This window comes from Caloenas nicobarica, chromosome 17 (genome assembly GCF_036013445.1).
Source record: "Caloenas nicobarica isolate bCalNic1 chromosome 17, bCalNic1.hap1, whole genome shotgun sequence".
Lineage (NCBI taxonomy): Eukaryota > Metazoa > Chordata > Aves > Columbiformes > Columbidae > Caloenas > Caloenas nicobarica.
The window spans coordinates 12,866,939-12,886,449 of record NC_088261.1 but is presented as its reverse complement, the minus strand read 5'-3'; the positions used below and the strand labels follow the sequence as shown (position 1 = coordinate 12,886,449).

At 51.6% G+C, this 19,511-nt stretch overlaps 2 protein-coding genes across 2 annotated transcripts; one reads left to right on the top strand and one right to left on the bottom strand.

The window, feature by feature from the left end:
* Window positions 1-4,553: 4,553 nt before the first annotated feature.
* Window positions 4,554-5,549, bottom strand: LOC135995533 (olfactory receptor 14J1-like). The gene has a single exon (XM_065646911.1). It carries the CDS (start codon window positions 5,481-5,483, stop codon window positions 4,554-4,556), a length of 930 nt encoding a protein of 309 aa, XP_065502983.1. The 5' UTR covers window positions 5,484-5,549.
* Window positions 5,550-15,712: 10,163 nt separating this feature from the next.
* Window positions 15,713-18,564, top strand: LOC135995531 (olfactory receptor 14A16-like). Its single transcript, XM_065646910.1, has 2 exons — window positions 15,713-15,822; window positions 17,610-18,564. Exons 1-2 carry the CDS (start codon window positions 15,713-15,715, stop codon window positions 18,562-18,564), a joined length of 1,065 nt encoding a protein of 354 aa, XP_065502982.1.
* Window positions 18,565-19,511: the final 947 nt, after the last annotated feature.

Genomic DNA, 19,511 nt, shown 5'->3' with positions numbered 1-19,511 from the left:
CCCAGACCCATTTGTGTGTGTGTGTTTGTCTCTTTCTGAGCTAACTGGGGAGATGAGGAGATCTCTGGGAGGGATCTAAACCTTATGTGTGTCATATGGATGAATATTTTCCACTAACACAGTCAAGAGTACAGAGAGACATGGCGGGGTTGGGGAGGTGAGGAGCAGGTTCTCCATACAGTGATGGACCTCAGGCAGACTGCTGCTCCTTCCTGTCCACACCTCCTCAGGGGACACTCTGCATCAGTATCAATGGGAGAATTCTCCTATCACTTCTTCTAAGTGCTCTTTCTGTACCTTCCTCCTTCACTCCACCCTTGAAACTTACCTAATTAAGTGTACAAGTGTTGAAAACCAGATGTACATGATGGAAGTGACAGGGCTCTATCAGTCTTGCGTGATAACTGCCAGTCCCAGGCAGATACCTCAGGTACCCTGGGGGCTCTGGAGGTTTGCACTGGGGGCTTATGGTCAGACCATGGAGCTCTGCCTGAAAACATGAGAACTGCTCTCAGTTCTTTTAAAAAAACAAACAAACAAACAATACAAAACCACAACTCACTCATCAGCTGAAATGATTCAATGTTTTAAATAAAATGTCCATGAACTTCTGTCCTGCCAAAATATGGATTTTTACAATATGTATGAATTGCAGGAGAAGAAATATTGTAGTTACCCTGTGCTTGTATTTCCAGAACTCTGCCTATGATACTGTGTATTTAATCCCCCTGAACATCCAGGTGTTTCTACCTGTCCTTATTCAACCCACCATGTCTGCAGTCATCTCTTCAGAAGCCAGTCTGGACATTTGCACTTTCCATTGCTCCCCAGAGGTTCTTCCTCCTCTCACTCTTTGCTCATTCAGAGCCTGTCACCTTTCTCTGCTTTGAGCTTCAGGCAGGTAAAGCTGAATTGTCTTTCAGCTGTCACTCTCATACTCCCTGTAGGCAATTCTTCAATTGTGGCGATGGACCTCACTGGAAGTGGCTGAAACTAATGACAGAGTATATTTTATTGTTCATTATGTTGTGTTGTGTTTTCTTTCTCATTATCTTTTTTGCTTTTGCCAATTAAAAAAACCTCTTTGTGCCTATTTAAATCCAGATCTCTAAGGAAAGCATGAAGTAATTCATGCAGAGAAGCTGTAACAATGAGGTGCAAACTTGAGTGGAGAATCTGATGTAAAGAAAAGTGATGTAACTGCCAGGGGGCCAATGAGCAAAACAGGGAGGCTGGAGAGGTGAGGAGTAAGGGTGTCCATCCCGTGTCTAGCCTCAAGGGACTGCTTTTCCCACCCGTCCAACTTCCTCAGGAGACACTCTGCACCAGTATCCATGGGAGAATTCTTCTCTCACTTCTCCCTAGTACTCATTCAAAATGTCCTCTTTACCCACCCCCCTGAAACCTATCTAATGAGCTCTATAATTCTTCAATACTTGAAGAAAATGATGGAAGAGACACGGCTTGTGAGGGCTTGGAGAATTTTAGTGAGCCCATGGAGTACATGAGGCTCATGAAGCTCAGTTACTGAGAAGAGACTCAACAAAGCTCTCAAGAAGCCAAAGGCAAAAGCAAACCCCAAAGTTCCTTGAAGTATTAATGGGCCCCACTGAGGGCTGTTCCTGACAAAGCCTCCCCAGAGACTCGTTAGAGCAGATAATTGGAGGCTGTGATGACAGGTAGGCCAAGGCCTTGTTCAGGTGGCTCTGATTCTGAGAAACCCCTTGGTTTGCTTTCTGAAGCAGAAAGGAGAAGCCATGACCTCCAGGCAATGAGAAGGGGGATCCTGTCCTTCACACACGGCTCAGGGCTCTTGCTGGGACCGTGGGATGTGGGTGTGCAAGGCCGAGGGAAGGACAACACTGGTACAACAACTTCCAGCTTCCCCATGGGGCTGCAAGGAGACAACGAGGCCCCAGTGCCATGGGGAGAACATGTCTTCTCCTTGGCCTCAGTGGCAGAGACAACTGCCATGTCCAAGGTGACAGAGACCTCGGTTCTGCTGGTGCCTTCCAGCCTTGCCAGCGCCCTTTGCCATCTCCACCAGAAGCTGTTCTACATGGTCCCACGCCTGCCCCTCTTTTCCCGCAGGCAGTAGACACGCATCTCCCTTCCCCATCTGCTCTCACCCCAGCATTTCTGTCCCTTCACTGATGTGTCTGCACCCTCACTGGCTGTTCTTTGGAACACAAACCATGGGCTGATCCAGCTCCCTCTGGGTGACCTCTTGCACCACGGCACTGCCCTTCCAGTGACATTTCTTCCTCCTGATAACCAGTATCCACTTCGCAATCTGTACTTGGTGGCTTTTTTTTCACTGCTCCTTTTTCCCACTACTTGAGAAATCTTTACCACCTTCAGAAACTGCCCATCAAGCAGGGAACCCAACCTGTTAGTCTTCTTGTGGTCTTGCACTTGACCAGAGAGAAGTCACCTCACCATGATCTTCTAAATCCCAGCACTGCTGCTGGCCTTTCAGCTTCTCTGACAGACACGACCATGTCCCTGCTGCTGTCCCTTCATGAAGTCAGGTGGGATGGACATGACAGCCCGTCTCCAAGGCCTCTTCCAGGGTAGGGCCTGTGGCTACTTAGGCCGAGGTTCTTTCCCAGCCATGTCCCTGCTGCTGGGCTGTCACCTCTAGAGACAGAAATGACCCCACAGTCCCCTTCACAGCCACGTGCTTCTGACTGGATTATGAGTGTCTGAGACCCAAATGACCTTCAAAATACCACACCCATCCATCCCCCTCCTTAGCCCCCAGGACCTGACCAAGACTGAAGCGTGTTCTACACAGTCCTGCACCTGCCCCTCTTTCCCTGCAGGCTGTAGACATCCATCTCGCTTCCTTGCCTTGCTTGAAGAGAGCCCTTGTCTCACTCATCTTGTCTCACTGTCCTGCTCAAGGCCGGGTGAACCAGGGGAGGTTGTTCAAGGCCTCCACCCACCTTGGCATCACCCTCAAAAGAGCTAAAATCGCATTCTACAGGAGGACATGTCCAATCCCCTTCCCAGGGACAGAGGCAGGCTGACCAACCTGCAATTCTCCCAATGCTTCTTCTTGCCTTTCTTGAACATGGCTTTGATGTCTGCCTTTTCCAAAGACCCCAGAACCTTTCTAATTACCCTGATTCTTATGAGAGCACAATCCAGAATCATGGGCAAGGGTGATGTAGCAGACAGCAGCACTTGCAGTGAGCCTGTCCAAGGCAGCTGAGATCAGTCTCACTGGGCCTGTGTTGTTGGTTCCTGGAGTCACACACAGAAATGTCAGGGTTCTGTCACGTGTCCACATCTGAGCTGGCCTCATGGACTCCTTATGCACCCAGGGATGCTCACAGACAGAGTCTGTCTCTTTCACACACAGAGGCAGGAGTCACAGTGTCTCTCTGGCCTCCTGTTGCCACTCCCAAGGGACGGGAGACACCTCAGCCCTGTGGTGTGTCACCCTGCTCTGCACTCATCTGAGATGTCCCACGTCATGAGGAATGGACACGGGGACCTCAGTTAAAGGAAGCACATCCCAGGGCTGCATTCAGGTGATTTCCCATGGGGTGTTCCTCCCAATATGAAGTGACCTCAAGGCCTTCTTTGTGCCACAGGCCTTCATGGAACCCCAAGGAACAGTTAATGTTGTTTGTGCTCACTCGCATTCATACATACATGATGTGCATGCTCACATCTCATCTGTACAGTACAAACTCGGACTGCTGAACTATTCATTCAGTGTCCCTCCATGGAGGGAAAAACAACCTCTGAGGGTGAGAGGCCAGTGCTGGAAATGGTGGTTGTGAGGGGCCAGTGCATGATGATTGACCTGAGGCTCCTTCCTCAGGGTGTCCAGTGCACAGGGGCACAGCCCAGACCCTGCTCTGCTGGTCCTGCAGGTCTCTGGCAGGAGACCTGGCTGTGAGAAGACACTGCTGTGTGCCCAGCCCTGCACACACACACTGTTCAGCTGTACACTGGTGTTTCAACCTGCAGGCTGCTTTCTTGTGCATGTTCTTAAGAGAAACTTGCCTTTATAGAAGTACTGTTCCGGAAGCCAGTTGTGTCACAGAAGTGCCCATTGCCTGTCCCTGCCTGCGCTCACAGGACTCACACACAGCAGGACGGTGACCAGGCTGCCAGAGCACTCAGGCCTTGCACCAACACAAGGGATGGGAAGGAGAGTGTGGGAGTGGAACGAGAACAGCTCTGGAAGGCCAAGCGCTGGTGCTCCCTGGCAGGGCTGCCAGGCTGGGCTCTTTTCCCCTCCACCCACGCACAGGAACTGTCCCTGCAGCTCAAAAAAGGTCTTGGAGGAAGAATCTCACTGAAATAAATACATGCACAGCCCTTTATTTCGTTTAAATACACAGAGAGCATGGCTGCATATCTACACAGCCAGTGGGTTGAAAAGGAAAGGCAGACAGTGAATTAGAAAGGGGATGACAAAAATATCATGACTGATTAAGAAATAAACACCACCAACACACATACACACAAGTCTGAGCCTCTAATGAGTTACATTAAAATTGTTATATGTTGAAGAGAAGATGACGGGTAGTTTATTATTTTGAAAAGCATCCCACCATTAGTTTCCACAGGGAATCCTTGAGCTCCTGGTTCCTCATGCTGTAGATGAGGGGGTTCACTGCTGGAGGCACCAAAGAGTACAGAACAGACACCACCAGATCCAAGGATGGGGAAGAGATGGAGCGGGGCTTCAGGTAGGCAAATATGACAGTGCTGACAAACAGGGAGACCACAGCCAGGTGCGGGAGGCACGTGGAAAAGGCTTTGTGCCGTCCCTGCTCAGAGGGGATCCTCAGCACGGCCCTGAAAATTTGCACATAGGACAGCACAATGAAAATGAAACACATAGAAATTAAACAGGCACAAAAGACAACAAGCCCAAGTTCCCGGAGGTTGGAGCGAGAGCAGGAAAGCTTGAGGATCTGGGGGATTTCACAGAAGAACTGGTCCAGGGCATTGCCCTTGCAGAGCGGCAGTGAAAATGTATTGGCCGTGTGCAGCACAGAATAGAGAAACCCAGTGGCCCAGGCAGCTGCTGCCATGTGGACACAAGCTCTGCTGCCCAGGAGGGTCCTGTAGTGCAGGGGTTTGCAGATGGCAACGTAGCGGTCATAGGACATGACTATGAGAATAAAATATTCTGCTGCAGCACAGAAAAGAAAAAAAAAGAGCTGGGCAACACATCCTGTATATGAAATGGCCCTGGTGTCCCAGAGGGAATTGGCCATGGATTTGGGGACAGTGGTGGAGATGGAACCAAGGTCGAGGAGGGAGAGGTTGAGGAGGAAGAAGTACATGGGGGTGTGGAGTTGCTGGTCACAGGCTATGGTGGTGATGATGAGGCCGTTGCCCAGGAGGGCAGCCAGGTAGATGCCCAGGAAGAGCCAGAAGTGCAAGAGCTGCAGCTCCCGTGTGTCTGTGAATGCCAGGAGGAGGAACTGGGTGATGGAGCTGCTGTTGGACATTTGCTATCTCTGGGCATGAGGCACTGTCACAGGAGGGAATGACAGTGACATGTTAGGGGAGACTTCTCTGAGCAAAATCAAAGCCATTTCTCATACACCCTCCCCTGCTCCACACCCCGTTGTCCTTTTCCAGACCTTCCTTCAGCTCCGTGGCTGAGCCCTGGGTGGTGCTGGCTGGAGGTGCCGTGAGGAGCAGGGCCTGTGCCCGCTGGCTGCCCAGGAGTCAGCCCTGCTCTGCAGCAGGGGTCATGGGAACGGGGGGCAGGGGCCAGTCCTGGGGTTCAAAGTTGTCACCTGAAACTGCTGCTGGTGAAGAAGATCCTGTCAGCATCTGCACTATTACTGAGAATGAAACAGGACGGTAAAATGAAATTTGAAATGTTTGGGTTTTTTACAGCTTCACAGAATCACAGAATGTTAGGCATTGGAACGGACCTCGACAGATCATCTAGACCAATCCTGCAACTCCCCTGGAAAGTGTTCTTGGGTGTCAGAAACCCTCAGAATTTCTGCTGCACTCAGGGAGAACAGAGCGAGTCCTGCAAGGCAGGAGAATGCCTGTGGGTCAGTGCAGAGTGAGGGCAGCTGCTCTGTCCCTCTGTCTTGCTCCCAGCTGCCCTGGGCTGGCACCTTTCTGAGATGGAGGCTGATCACACTGCCGTGTTACCCTGAAAAGCCCCCAGGCACTGCTGAGAGCAGAGGTTTGCAGGTTGGTAGAAAGGACAGGTCAGCCTAAAGCTGATGGGTTCAGCAGATGTGATGCTGCTGCTGTCCATGGGCAGAGGAGTGGCCGAAGGGATGTTCCGAGTCTTCTGGCAGATGTACTGATCACTCAGTGTTGCAGTTCAGGAGTCTCAGTGACTTGTTAAAACTTGAGAGCTCCTTTTGCATTTATCCTTTCCTACACTCGCATTTCCACTAGCCTTGGAATAGGAAACTGAAAGGACAGACATGGGAAAGCTTCTTATCTTTATAGTAATATCTGTAACCAAGCAGCAGAAGGACCCTGCCCTGCCAGGGGTCTCTCCTTCCCCCCACAGCTTCTCCCCTCAGTGTTGTTGGGATCTCCCCGGGCAGGCTGAGCGCTGACCCTGGCAGGCGGCAGAGTCCCTGCCCCGGCACAGCCCTGGGGTGCAGGGACCCTGCTCTGCAGGACAGCCCTGGGCAGCCCTGGGTGCTCATTTATATTTTCACCCCACAGCCATCCTTGGGAGAATGCAACATTCATGTCTTGTCATTCTGACAGTGCAGAAGGCAATCCCTGCTCTGCAGCACATCCTCCTCCTCCGATCAGAGAATCTCTGAGAGCTGTACTTACATCTCTTGCAGGCTCTGCAATGTGACAGCTTTCTGAGATCCTACCATGCTTTGCAGATGCAATGCCCTGCAGCCACAGGCTTAATATCTGTGAAGATTTTTCTCCCAGTGATCTCTTAGCATCCTCCCACCCCAGACTGCGTTTCCCTCTCTGTGCCTGGCTCCTGTCCCCTCGGTGCTGCAGGCAGAGCCCTCAGCCCTGCTGCGCTTTGCAGAGGAGCTGCTCCTGGGCAGAGCTGTCTCTCTGCAGCGCTGCCGCTTGCCATGAGCTCCCTCTGTCCCAGGAGCCCAGCCCAGCTCAGCAGCACAGGAGCAGCCATGATGTCCCTTTCTCTGGTCCATCCTGGCTCCCTTGTGGTGTTCCTGGGGCTCTAGGGGCACATTCTTTAAAACAACCTCAAGTAATCAGTGATGCTGATTCTCGCTCTTCTGCAGAGACACTTCTTTCCAGCATTGCATTCTTTCAATTAGAAAATAAATCGGTATGAGAATCATCTTTTCTTGTCCCATCATTAGACAGGACACCAGGAATGTTGCAGCAAAGGATCTAAATTCTCCAAGCTGAGTGGAGGAATATCCTCAGTTGAATGAGTTTAGGTATTTTTTTCTGGGTTTGTCGTCCTAGGGCTAGAAATACATTCAGCAATCTTTGGCCATGTCATGTCTGTGCTCTGAAGCAAAGCCTTTGCACACATGGGCTCTTGGACACTTGGTACCAGGTTTCCTTGGGGCAGGTCAGAGCTGGGCTGGTGCCACAGCTGGCGTGGTTCAGCCCAGATGGGAGGCAATGTCCTCAGCCAGGGACCTGACTGGCTGAGCTGGAGCTGTCAGTGTTGCAGACAGAGCTGTGACACAGACGGAATAAACTGCCAAGGCAGGGTGGCAGAAGTTAGTTCATCTGGTCGGTAAGGACAGCAGCCTCCAAGCACAGCAACAGTCCAGATCAAAACTCGGTCTAGCTCTGTAAGGCAATTCAAGGGCCCCATAATGAGCTGTTACTACTTCAGGAACAGTTAAAGGAGAAACAAAGACACAGTGTGGCCATTGATGAAATTAATAAGGGAAAGAACTTATATTCTCTGTGTCTCTTCCTCCATCCTCAGCAAGTTCTCCCAGGCCTCTGCGATTGAAGGCAGGAATCTGGAGGAGATCTGGATGGGGATCGAGTCAGGGATCACTGGAACTAACACAATCCTTTCCAGTCTACAGGACAGGAGGGGCAGCATCCCAGGAGCTGAGACAGCAGGACCATGTCACAGGGAGGCCACTCTCCAGAACCTTTGAAAGCTTATGGAGACTGGGGGGACTCCCTGACCACTGGCAGCTCTCACACATTGTGTGCACCTTTCAAAAATGGCCAACGGATGAGCAGGGGAACTAAGGGCTGTGCCCCAGAACATGTCCACTAGGACCCCATTTCTGGGTGTCTGGAAGAGAAGGTGACGGGGTTTACCCAGGGCAGGTTGTGTCTGTCCATCCTCTTTGCTTTCTGTGAGGAAAGGACAGGGTTGCAGGACGTGGGGAGAGCAGTGGTGGTCTGTTAGCTGGCAGTCAGCAAGGCATTCAGTATCATGCCCCAAAATGTTCTTGTGTCCAAGGAAGGATAATAGGATCTGCATTGGTGTGTAAGTAGATGGGTAAAAACAATCTAGATAGTTGGGCTTGGAAAGGTGCTATAGAAAGGGAGAAACTTCCCAATCCTGAGGACAGTCAAGCACTGGAAGCTGTTTCCCAGGAGTGCACATCCACTCTACCCCAGAAAGTGTCTAAGATGTGTTTGGATAAAGCCCTGAGTAATCTGGTCTGACCCTGCTTTGAGCAGGAGGTTGGTCAAGACACCTCCCGAGGTCTCATACAGCCTGAATAATGCTGTCCTTCCTTCCCCTTCATGTTTTCAGTTTAGGGAGAGCTCTCAGGATCTCTCTGACCACAAAAGTAATTCACATGAGGTCCAGGGCTGCTTTACAAGTGCCCCCAAACAGTCCTGACCACATCTTGTGCATCCCTTTTCATTTGCCCCAACCCAGCATCTTCTTTTTTGCTATGTCCTCATGCCCACCTTGTTGATCCTTTCAGAGCAGGTTGCTCAACAGGTGTCAGCATCCGTGTACAGAGTCTGCACATCAGCCAGGCAGCAAAGCCATCGTTACAGAAATGGAAACGAGGCTCTTGACCAGCTCCTTGTCTGGCTTGTCTCCTGACCCATGTGGTGCTTCGGGCTGTGAAGAGAATCAAAACCAACTATTTGACTGGGGTAGTTTCATCTGACATGTGTCACGCAGGGCAGATGAAGGGAGCTCAGAACTCCAGTCTCCGCTGCACAGTTGGGACTTCAGAGACTGGAAATGCAGGTGAAAGTGTGTGTCAGTGGACACCACATAAAGATTCTGGATTCCTTTGTGCCTTTGCACTGAGCTGGCATCTGCTCCTTGGCCTTCTTTGGCTAAAAATGAAACTATTCTCCTATGCCACCTCCACCTCACGACAGGAAAAAAAAAAAAAAAAAAAGGAGAAAAGTTATGAAAGAAGGATGATTTTGGGGTAATTCTGTCCAAGATGTGTACTCATTAAATGATTAAAAACAAAAAAAAAAAAGTGAGAGAAAAAGCATTGTTCTAAGAACTTCTTTCAAGACACAACTACTAAGGTGTAGTAGCTGTTTTGAAAAGCAAGAATGACTGCTAGGAATGAAATTAAAGATCTTTAGTTCACCATCATCACTAGTGAGAATAAGGAGTTCCCTGTTACTGCTATTAGTTGGTAGTACCACTCTTCTAAAACATCCTTGAGAGCATCTCTGTTGTCCCTCGGCTCCAAAGCTCAGCCTGCTCAGATTTTGAAAGGATTGCTTCAAACCTCTGTGACCCAAATCTCTACAACCATCTCTCCTCAACAGTCTTTTACCCCAGGAAGAGGAAAAATTCCAATGCAGGCACCAAACCCGTGTCCAGCCTGCCTGGAGAGCCAGGACAGTTGTGCCACACAACAGCAGCCTCTGAGGGAAGCTGGAGGTGATGGGAATTGAAATGGTTTCAATCCAAATCATAGAATCGTGGCATCATAGAATCATTTAGGCTGGAAAAGACCCTCAAGAACATGGAGTCCAACCGTAAATCAAACAGTGCCAAGTCCACCACTGAACCATATCCCTAAGCGCCACATCTCCACATCTTTTAAATACCTCCAGGAATGGAAGCTCCAATCCTGAGCTGGCAGGACACCATTGGCTGCAGTTAGACATAAGATACTTGTCATGACTGAGAGTTCAGACCCCACTGGCAGGATGTCTCACAGCCCTCACTGAGGAGGGCAGGGTGTTGGGGAGATGGGAGCACGTTCCAGTTTCCCAGATCCCCGGACAAAGCCCAAACCATCCTTCCCTTGAACTCTGGCATCCAGTTTCCTGAGACGCAATGCTGGTGGGCCTTCTGTGGATAATCATGTTAAAAGGCATGAAAAGTCCTTCAAATGTTTTTGTAATTTATCAAGGAATGCCAGTTTTTAAAGAAAAAAAAAAGTTTAACATGCTTATATTTACATATCTGTAAAATAGTACTCTGCATCTGTGGTAGCCCCTAAGTGGTTCAGATGACGGGCGGTCTGGCAAAAGTCACCCTGTTCCTCCCCAGGTGCATGGACACTGCTCATTTGCCTCTCCAGAGACTGGCAGAAGCTGGATCCCCTTCTCGGGACAGACTCCTTCCAGGAGAGACACAGACACGGGGGTAACTCATCAGGTCTTCATGGCATTTCACTCCGCATCCGTTTTTATGTAATTGGTGATTTCCTGGGATTGCCCTTTCTGCACAAATGATCATAAAAAGACAACCACTTACTAACACATGGTCATAAAGGGGCTGTTATGGACAAGAAAGCTCAGCATGGGCTCTGGAGAGGGCGAGGAAGTTTATAATAAGCACCAGGAAGAACCAAGAAGCTCAAGGCCTCTTCTGAGGAGCAGGAGACCCTGAGCAGCCGTGACTGGCCATGTGTAGGTGTGGGAGAGGGTCAGAGCATGTCAGGGAGAAACAATGAGATGGCCGATGGCTTTAGTGAACCCTTACAGCCAGGTCTCAGCCCAGAAATGTAAAATAGTTGGTGTCTGCAGGTGGAGGAGCAACAGGAGGAAGATTTTCCTGGGAAAATGGAAGGAAGGTCTCTCTTGGGCTGATCGTGTATGGTAGTGACATTTCCATCTTGTGGGCATGGCTGTGCCTGGGAGATGGGGAGTGGCCGCTGCTGGGGGTGGCTGTGCTCAGCCATGGCCCATGAGCTGACCTTGCTCTGCTCCTCTCTTACACTGCCCACACTTGGATGGTCCTCAGGAACCATCCATGAACCTGGTGGATGCTTGAACATCCTGGAGTGATGGGGTACAGATCCAAATAGAGGGTTCAAGCAAGTTTGGGACTGGGACACTGAGGTGACTGGTGACCATTGCCTGGTCTATGAAAGAAGCTCTATGAGTTGTGAGGAACTCACAGGCATTTCCAACTCCACAGAAAACCAGAGCCTTGCGGTTAAAGAAACACCACTTGACATAAAACCCACCCCCAAAACACAAAACACTGTCCACAGGCAAAGCCTTGAAAAACATTTGAGAAAAATTTGCAAGGTCCCAGGGGTCAGGGCTCAGCCATTCTGGGTATAAACAAGCATCAAGGGCTGACATGGTACCAGAGCCACCTCCACATTGCCCTCACCACCTGTAACCAGTGTCTCCAAGTCTTTGCTTCACCAGCCTCCAGGGACAGGGACCTCGAGTGGTTGTTTCCTTCACAGCTGTGTCAGTGATGGCCCTTCGTGGGGTCCCAAACACCCTCAGAACCTTTGGGTTTGCTTCTGCCTTTCACTTCCTTAGAGCTTTGTTCATTCTTTCAGTAGCTGCAGTTCAGGATCACGGCACCAGAGGACTCACTAGTATCTAAAATGCCCTTTCATGGCAATCCTCTGTGCATCATTTTCCAAAAGGCTTCAAGTCTGGTGTGGGTGATTAGAGAGATTTCAGGAACAGCCAAACAGAGAGCATTTCCTTAATAAATAGCCATAAACCAGTATTTCTTCTGTTTCCTTCCCTGCTCGTCCTTCCCTCCCTTTCCAGAACAGGTGGTCTCAGCAGTCTCCTGTTCATATTGATCTGGAGCGTCTCCTGATAAAGACTGAAGATGTCAGAAAAGTGGGTGCCTGAATCACCGCGTGAGTGAGGAGACAGGCCAGGACAGCTCAAGAGGAGTCACACTCCTCTGGACCAAGAGGTGGGTGTTCCTGGGAATGTCAGGTGCCACAGCACAGCGATACTTGTGTTCAGGGAGCTGGTGAAATGACCCATTTCCTTTTCTGTCATGGTGTCTGAGTTTGCTCAAGTAACCCCTGACTTGAGCCCCATCCACTCCTGGCTGTTCTCCAGACTCCTGCCTTCAGGAACAAAGCCCCAGGAGACCTTGCTGGTGAAGATGGAGGCAAAGAAGCCGTGAAGTACCTCAGTCCTGTCTGCTTCTACTCTTACAAAGTTCAGCAGCAGGTCCATGTTACCCTGGTCGGTTATTTTACTGTAGGGAAGCAGTGTCAGCTCATCTGGCTGCTCTCAGCCTCCTCTGCAGGTTTCAAGTCCAGGGCAGCTGTGGCATCATTGCCACATCAATGGAAAATGTTTCTAAATTCCTCCTTTACAGCTCGACACGCTCCCACATTCTGTGTGTTGCCTTTTTCCCCTGGAGCTCTGTCAGTTCAGACGAGCAGCCTCACAAGATAAATGCTACTTCTCATGGGTACTCAGAGAGATCATTCGCGTTCTTAGAGCAGGCTGTCCTGTAAGGCCTGTCGATTTCCTGAGCTCCTTCAGCCTTCAGAGCTGCTTCCCTGGCACCGCCTCTATCAGCCCCCCCAGTCATGTCAAAGTCTTCTCCTCTGGAGCCCACCAGCCTGTGCTCTGCTGCTGGCCTTCCTCCCTCCCCTCTGGTGCCTGGGACCCCACTGTTTCCTGCTCACACCAGCCAAGGTGGACACTGATGTTCACATCCTTGACCAGCTCTGCCTTGTTTGCCAGTTCCAGATCCAGGTGAGCGTCACCCTTGTTGACCCACCAGGCAGCCGTGTTAAGAACTTGGCCCAAGATCCTCTGGACTGTTGGCACCTGCCGCTTTGCCTGGCCAGTGAATGCCAGGGCAATTACAGTTCCCCATAGGAACCTGCTCATTGACTGGAGACTTCCTCTGGTTGCTGATAGAACATCTTTTCCATTTCTTCTTCATGGTCAAGGAGTTTGTAAAATCCAACACGTTGTCACCCTGTATTGGGTTTACATGGCCAAGTCTTGGAACTGGGCTGAGTGTGGCTGTGCTACGGTTGTCACCTCTCTGAGAAGACAACAGGGGTTTGACCAACGTCAGACAGAGCCAATTTCAGCTGGCTCCAAGATGGACCCACTCCTTGCCAAATCTGAGCCACTCAGTGATGCTGACAGCACCTCTGTGATATTGTATTTGAGAAAGGGTAAAAAACACTGCACAACAGCAGGTGGGAGAGAGGAGAGAGGAAACATGAGAGAAAAAACACTGCAGACACCAAGGTCATATCCCGTAGGACCGAAGTAAGTCACTCAGCAGGCCAAAGCCTGCTCTCCTGAAATCCTGCTCTTTGCCTTGTTATCATCTTCCAGGAGCCTCAACTCTCCTTTCTCACCCCTGACTGCTACATCCCTGACCAACTCTTTCTGGTTTGTAGGTGGGAAGTCCCACAGGGCACCTCACCTCACTGACTCCTCAGTCACCCGTGTCAGGAAGATGTTGTCAATGAGCTCCAAACCCATCCTGGATGGCTGGTACCTTGCAGATATTGGGATATCTTAGGTTTGCCATGAGGACACAGCCCTGCAAACATGAGGCTACTTTCATCTGTCTGAAGGAGGCCTCATCTAACTCCTCTTCCTCATTAGTGAGTCTGTTGCTGATGCCCACCCACCACAACATTGCCCATGTTGCTCTGCCCTCTCATGCTGACTCCTCAGCTCTTCAGCTGATATTCTCTGTCCCCAGGCAGAACTCCACACATTCCTGCTGCTCCCTCACATAAAGGGCAACTTCCCCTCAGACTCCAGACCTCTGGCATGATGAGCACCAGACCTCCGAGACCCCCCAGTTTCTCCAGGAGGGGCTGTTTGTAGTGCCCTGAAACTCCTCATGCTGTTATCTTTGGAGAGACACCCTCATCAGGATAAGCCATCTGCAGGTAAACATCAAGAGCTGACCACAAATGGATCTTCAGTTCAGAGAGGGTCCAAACCTTGAGAAACTTTGGGATTCCACCATCTGAAAGCTCTGAATGAGCTGTATGGGGGCAGGAGAATAACCCCATCCATCAGGACAGACCAGGACCTGACACGCTGAGCAGTGACCCTGAGGAGAAGGGCCTGGGCACTACAAGGGCCGCCACACAAGCCCGTGCTGCACGCTCACCATGAACAAGGCAGCTGCACACGGGGCTGCATTAGGAGGAGCGTGGGGACCCAGACACCTGGAGTTCTCATCCCATTCGGTTCAGCACTGGTGTGACCCCACGCACACGGGTGTGTGCCAGTGTGCGGCTTCCCAGTTTGGAGAGCTAGGGAGGAACTGGAGAGTGTAGGGCTCTGCCAAGGCAGGGTTCAGGACCTTGTGCACATGGTGTGGGATGCTGAGGGACCTGGGCTGCTTTGGCCCAGCAGCGCTGGGGAGGCTGCAGCAGTGTAGGAGGAGCCTGAGAGTGCTTGAAGGGTGGTTTCAGAGATGGTGGAGGTTTTCTTCATAGTGGGAAAGAGCTTGAGAAAGAAATAATGCCACAAAGTGCAACTGGGTAGGTTCTGGCCAGACATGAGCAGGAAGGAATATGACTGGAAGGGCAGTGCTGTGGTGGAGCCGGTCACCCAGAGGCAGTCTGCATCAGCCCAAGGCTTTGTGCTTCAAGGAACAGCTGGGGAGGATGGAGAGATATCAGCAAAGGAAGGAAGATGGTCAGACAAGAGCAAGGTGGGGCAGCAGGGGGGATGTCTCCAGCCTGCAGGGAAAGAGGTGCAGGTGATGCCACAGCATAGCACAGGCTGTCGTGGAGATGATCACGGATGTAAAGAGGCTGAAAGCCCCCACCAGACATGAGCTCCTTCTCCCCTCAGCTATGGCTGTTGTCTCCACCTCTGATGCCTGTGAGGAGACACCTTGTCCTTACAGCACAGGGGCCTCATGGCCTCCTTGTCCCCAGCCAGGAACCTGGGAGGTGTTGGACCATAGTCCTGCCCTTGGCCTTGCACAGCCCCACATCACACTGTCCCAGGAACAGCCCTGGGCAATGTGGAAGGAACAGGATCTGCCTTCCCAGGGTTGGGGGTCAGGGCTTGGCCCTTTGGTTAATGAAACACAACCAGGTTTCCTGATAATCAGAGAGACCTTCACCTTGTTTTTCCTGACCTGTCATCTTTGCCTCCAGTTTCCTTCTCTAACCAGACGCTGGGGTCAGTTCCTCAGTAGTGTTCCTCAGTGGGACCCATTAACATTATAAGAAACTTTGGAGTTTGAATGAGACTTTGACTTCTTGAGAGGTTTCTTCAACTTCCTCTCTGTGTCTGAGGTTCATGGACTCAGCGCCAAAGCCACCAGAGGGATCATTAAAGCACCTTGGGCTGTTCCTGTGCTGCTGAGCTGGGCTGGGCTCCTGGGACAGAGGGAGCTCATGGCAAGCGGCAGCGCTGCAGAGAGACAGCTCTGCCCAGGAGCAGCTCCTCTGCAAAGCACAGCAGGGCTGAGGGCTCTGCCTGGGGATCTCAGGGAGACGGGCAAGGCAGAGAGAGATTAGAGGTGGTCAGGACTGGGAGGATGACTGAGAGCTCACTGGAGGAGAAATCTTTGCAGCCCTTGCCATGGTAAGTCTCTGGGTGCAGGGCAATGCAGCTGTACGTCCTGGAGGCATCTCCTAAAGTTAACACAGGCACAGTTTGTGGGATCTGTAAGGAGGGGCCTCTTGTTCAAGCAATATTGAACAGCTGTGAAGTCAGGTGAGCATGCAGGTGTTTCCAGGGCTGTCCTGCAGATCAGAGTCCCTTCACCCCATGGCTGTGCCGGGACAGGGATTCTGCCACCTGCCAGGGTCAGTGCTCATCCTGCCCAGGGAGATCCCCATGGCACTGAGGCGACAAGCTGTGGGAGGAAGGAGCGACCCCTATGAGGGCAGGAAGGGAGCTTGTGCTGTGGAGAGGGAGCTGTGTGGGTCAGGGCTGCTCACAGCTCCAGATCACCCCCAGGACTTTTTCCAAGTAGATGCCTCAAGAAGATCAATGCAAGGATTACCAGACAGGTAAGATGCTTTCCTGAGCCTTTCTTTTCATTTTCCTGTCCCAAAGGTTGGGAGGTGCAGAAAAGGATAAAAAGAAAGTGAGCCCTCATGCTTAAAGAAGTCACTGAGACTCCTGAACTGCAACTTTGAGCGATGAGTACATCTGCCAGAAGGCACATAACATCCCTTCACCACTCCTCTGGCTGTGGGCAGCACCTGCATCACCTTTGCTGGACCCCTCAGCTTTAGTCTGATTTGTCTTGTTTTCCAAGCTGCAAACAGGAAGATGCCCCCAGGCAGTGCCCTGCAACAGGCAGGGCATCTGTAGAGCCAGGGTGAGGGCACAGAGGGTGTGATGGAGTATGTGAGCACTGACAGGGAAAAGACATGACACATGGCAAGACCTCCCAGGGGGAGAATCTCCAGGCAGCAGGGAAATGATCAGAAATTAGAGGCAACTAAACCCGGAATTGTTATAGGAGGCAAAACACAGAAAACTCCCTGTGATCCCCCGCAGTGCAGATCCCTCCTGTGAGCAGCCCCCTCACCTCCTCTCCCACCCAGCAAAGCCTCTGCCCTCAGGGCCGGGGGCTCCAAGGCATGAAGCAGCTCCTGTGCAGCCAGAGCTCCAGTTCCCTCTGCAGAGCACAGGGGCTGAGAGCAGCTGCCCGGCAATGCTGGTGTGTGGGAGGTGGCTGCACAGCTGGGGAAGGGTGACGCTGTCTGAGTGCCCGACTGCCTCTGCCCTGGCCTCTCTCACACCCACCCTCACCGCATTTTCCTTCTTGCTCCACTGCTCTGGGTCACTGTTGTTGTGATCTGGTTCTTGCTGTCAGGCTCTCTGGGGATGGGAGTTTCAGCTGCAGTCACAGCCTGATCTTGTGGGTCCTTTCCTGCAGGTGTGTCCATGGGAACACGTGTCCCAGCTTTCCTCTGCCCTGTGGGGTGTGGGCAATGCAGTCTGTGGGGCTGCAGAATGAGCTGAATCTCCCTGAATCAAATGCCGTCATTACAACACTTGGACATATCCTTCAGGTGTCCTTCCAAGCTGGGAGCTTCGCTCCAGGATGCAAACCTGTCCTACAGCATCTTTGTGTTTTCTGAAAGGCACACAGAGAAACGCAGAGTTGCTACAGCAGAGAAAATGCTGTCGGGTTTGTGCAATGTGCCATGTGTGTCTTGGGCTAAACGTGAGATGCTGAGACCTTAGGTAAGGGTGAGACATCTTGTGGTTCCATCTGACAAAGCTGAACCCCAGGACTGGCCCCTGCCCCCCGTTGCCATGACCCCCTGCTGCAGAGCAGGGCTGACTCCTGGGCAGCCAGCGGGCACAGGCCCTGCTCCTCACGGCACCTCCAGCCAGCACCACCCAGGGCTCAGCCACGGACCCAAAGGAAGGTCTGGAAAAGGACAAGGGGTGTGGAGCAGGGGAGGGGGTGTGAGAAATGGCTTTGATTTTGCTCAGAGAAGTTTCCACTAATGTGTCGCTTTCATTCCCTCCTCTGACAGTGTCCATGCCCATCGGCAGCAAGTGTCCAACAGCAGCTCCATCACCCAGTTCCTCCTCCTGGCATTCACAGACACACGGGAGCTGCAGCTCTTGCACTTCTGGCTCTTCCTGGGCATCTACCTGGCTGCCCTCCTGGGCAACGGCCTCATCATCACCACCATAGCCTGTGACCAGCAACTCCACACCCCCATGTACTTCTTTCTTTTCAACCTCTCCTTCCTCGACTTGGGCTGCATCTCCACCACTGTCCCCAAATCCATGGCCAATTCCCTCTGGGACACCAGGGACATCTCTTACCAAGGTTGTGTTTCTCAGGTCTTTCTCCTTTTATTTGCAATATCAGCAGAGTGTGCCCTTCTCACTGTCATGTCCTATGACCGCTACATTGCCATCTGCAAACCCCTGCACTACAGGACCCTCCTGGACAGCAGAGCTTTTGTCCACATGGCAGCAGCTGCCTGGGCCAGTGGGTTTGTCTATGCTGGGATGCACACAACTAATACATTTTCACTGCCACTGTGCAAGGGCAATGCCCTGGACCAGTTCTTCTGTGAAATCCCCCAGATCCTCAAGCTCTCCTGCTCACACTCCTACCTCAGGGAATTTGGGCTTCTTGCTTTCAGTGTTTTTCTGGTTTTGGGAAGTTTTATTTTCATCCTGCTGTCCTATGTGCAGATCTTCAGGGCTGTGCTGAGGATCCCCTCTGAGCAGGGACAGCACAAAGCCTTTTCTACCTGCCTCCCGCACCTGGCTGTGGTCTCTCTGTTTATCAGCACTGGTGCATTTGCCTACCTAAAACACCACTCCATCTCCTCCCCATCCCTGGATCTGGTGGTGTCTGTTCTGTACTCAGTGGTACCTCCGACACTGAACCCCCTCATCTACAGCTTGAGGAACCAGGAGCTCAAGGATGCTCTTAGGAAGCTGATGACTGGATGTTTTCAGCTGCCATAGGCTGCTTAATTCTCTCTGAAAATTGCTCCCAGTGTATGTCATGACAGGCTGAGTTTGTCTTTCCTTTGCTATATTTTTTTTCCTTTTCCTCATATGATGATGTCTTCAAAGTAATGTCACTAGACATCCCATTAAGTATCCTCACATATTGTGTGACTGAGACAATTTGTGTAAATGAGGAGTTTCTCATTGTATTTGAGTGAAATAAATGAACCTACAACAGCATTTTTTTTTTTCAGTCTGCGATCCATCCTCAGCATAGTTACAATGAATGGGAGATGATAACACCTTCCCGGAAGCACCAGCGTGTGCCTGCAGTAAGAGCTCTTGAGGAGCTTAAGGGCCAGGGCTTGTCTGCTGGCCTGGAGAGAGGGGATGGCCTGGAGGGGCTGCAGACCTCTCAGGATCTGCTGGAGAGGAGAGCAAAGACACAGGTGCCTCCTTTTCCTTTTGTCGTGCATGTTCACCCACCTCTGGGGTGGCTCCTCTCGGAGCCCCAGGAGCTTCTGTGCCCTTCAGAGGGGCAGAGGCTGTGGGGTGACTGCCCAGAGCACCTGCAATGGGCACTGGTGAGGGACCAGCCCCGACTGGGCTTTGCTGGGGAGAGGGTGTTGATGGTGGAGAGAGGGCAGGGGAGGTGGGAGAGACTCGAGGGAGTTGGGATGGGCTGGAAAGGACCTGGGAGAGAAAAACATCAGCATGTATCTCATGCTGCATGACCACGCAGGGTGAAGACTCATACCAGGGGTTGTGGTGCAGAGCCAAGGATTGTGAGAGGGATCAAGACATGCAGGTGCAGGAGAGAGGAGGCTGTTCTGTGCCCTTGGTGACATGGACAGGCCAGGAAGGTGGCCCAGGGCCTTTGTCACCCCCCAGCCACTGGGCATCTCTCCTGGGCCATTTCCAGCACTGGCTGCTCACCCCAGCTTTATGGGTGAGGTTCCCTG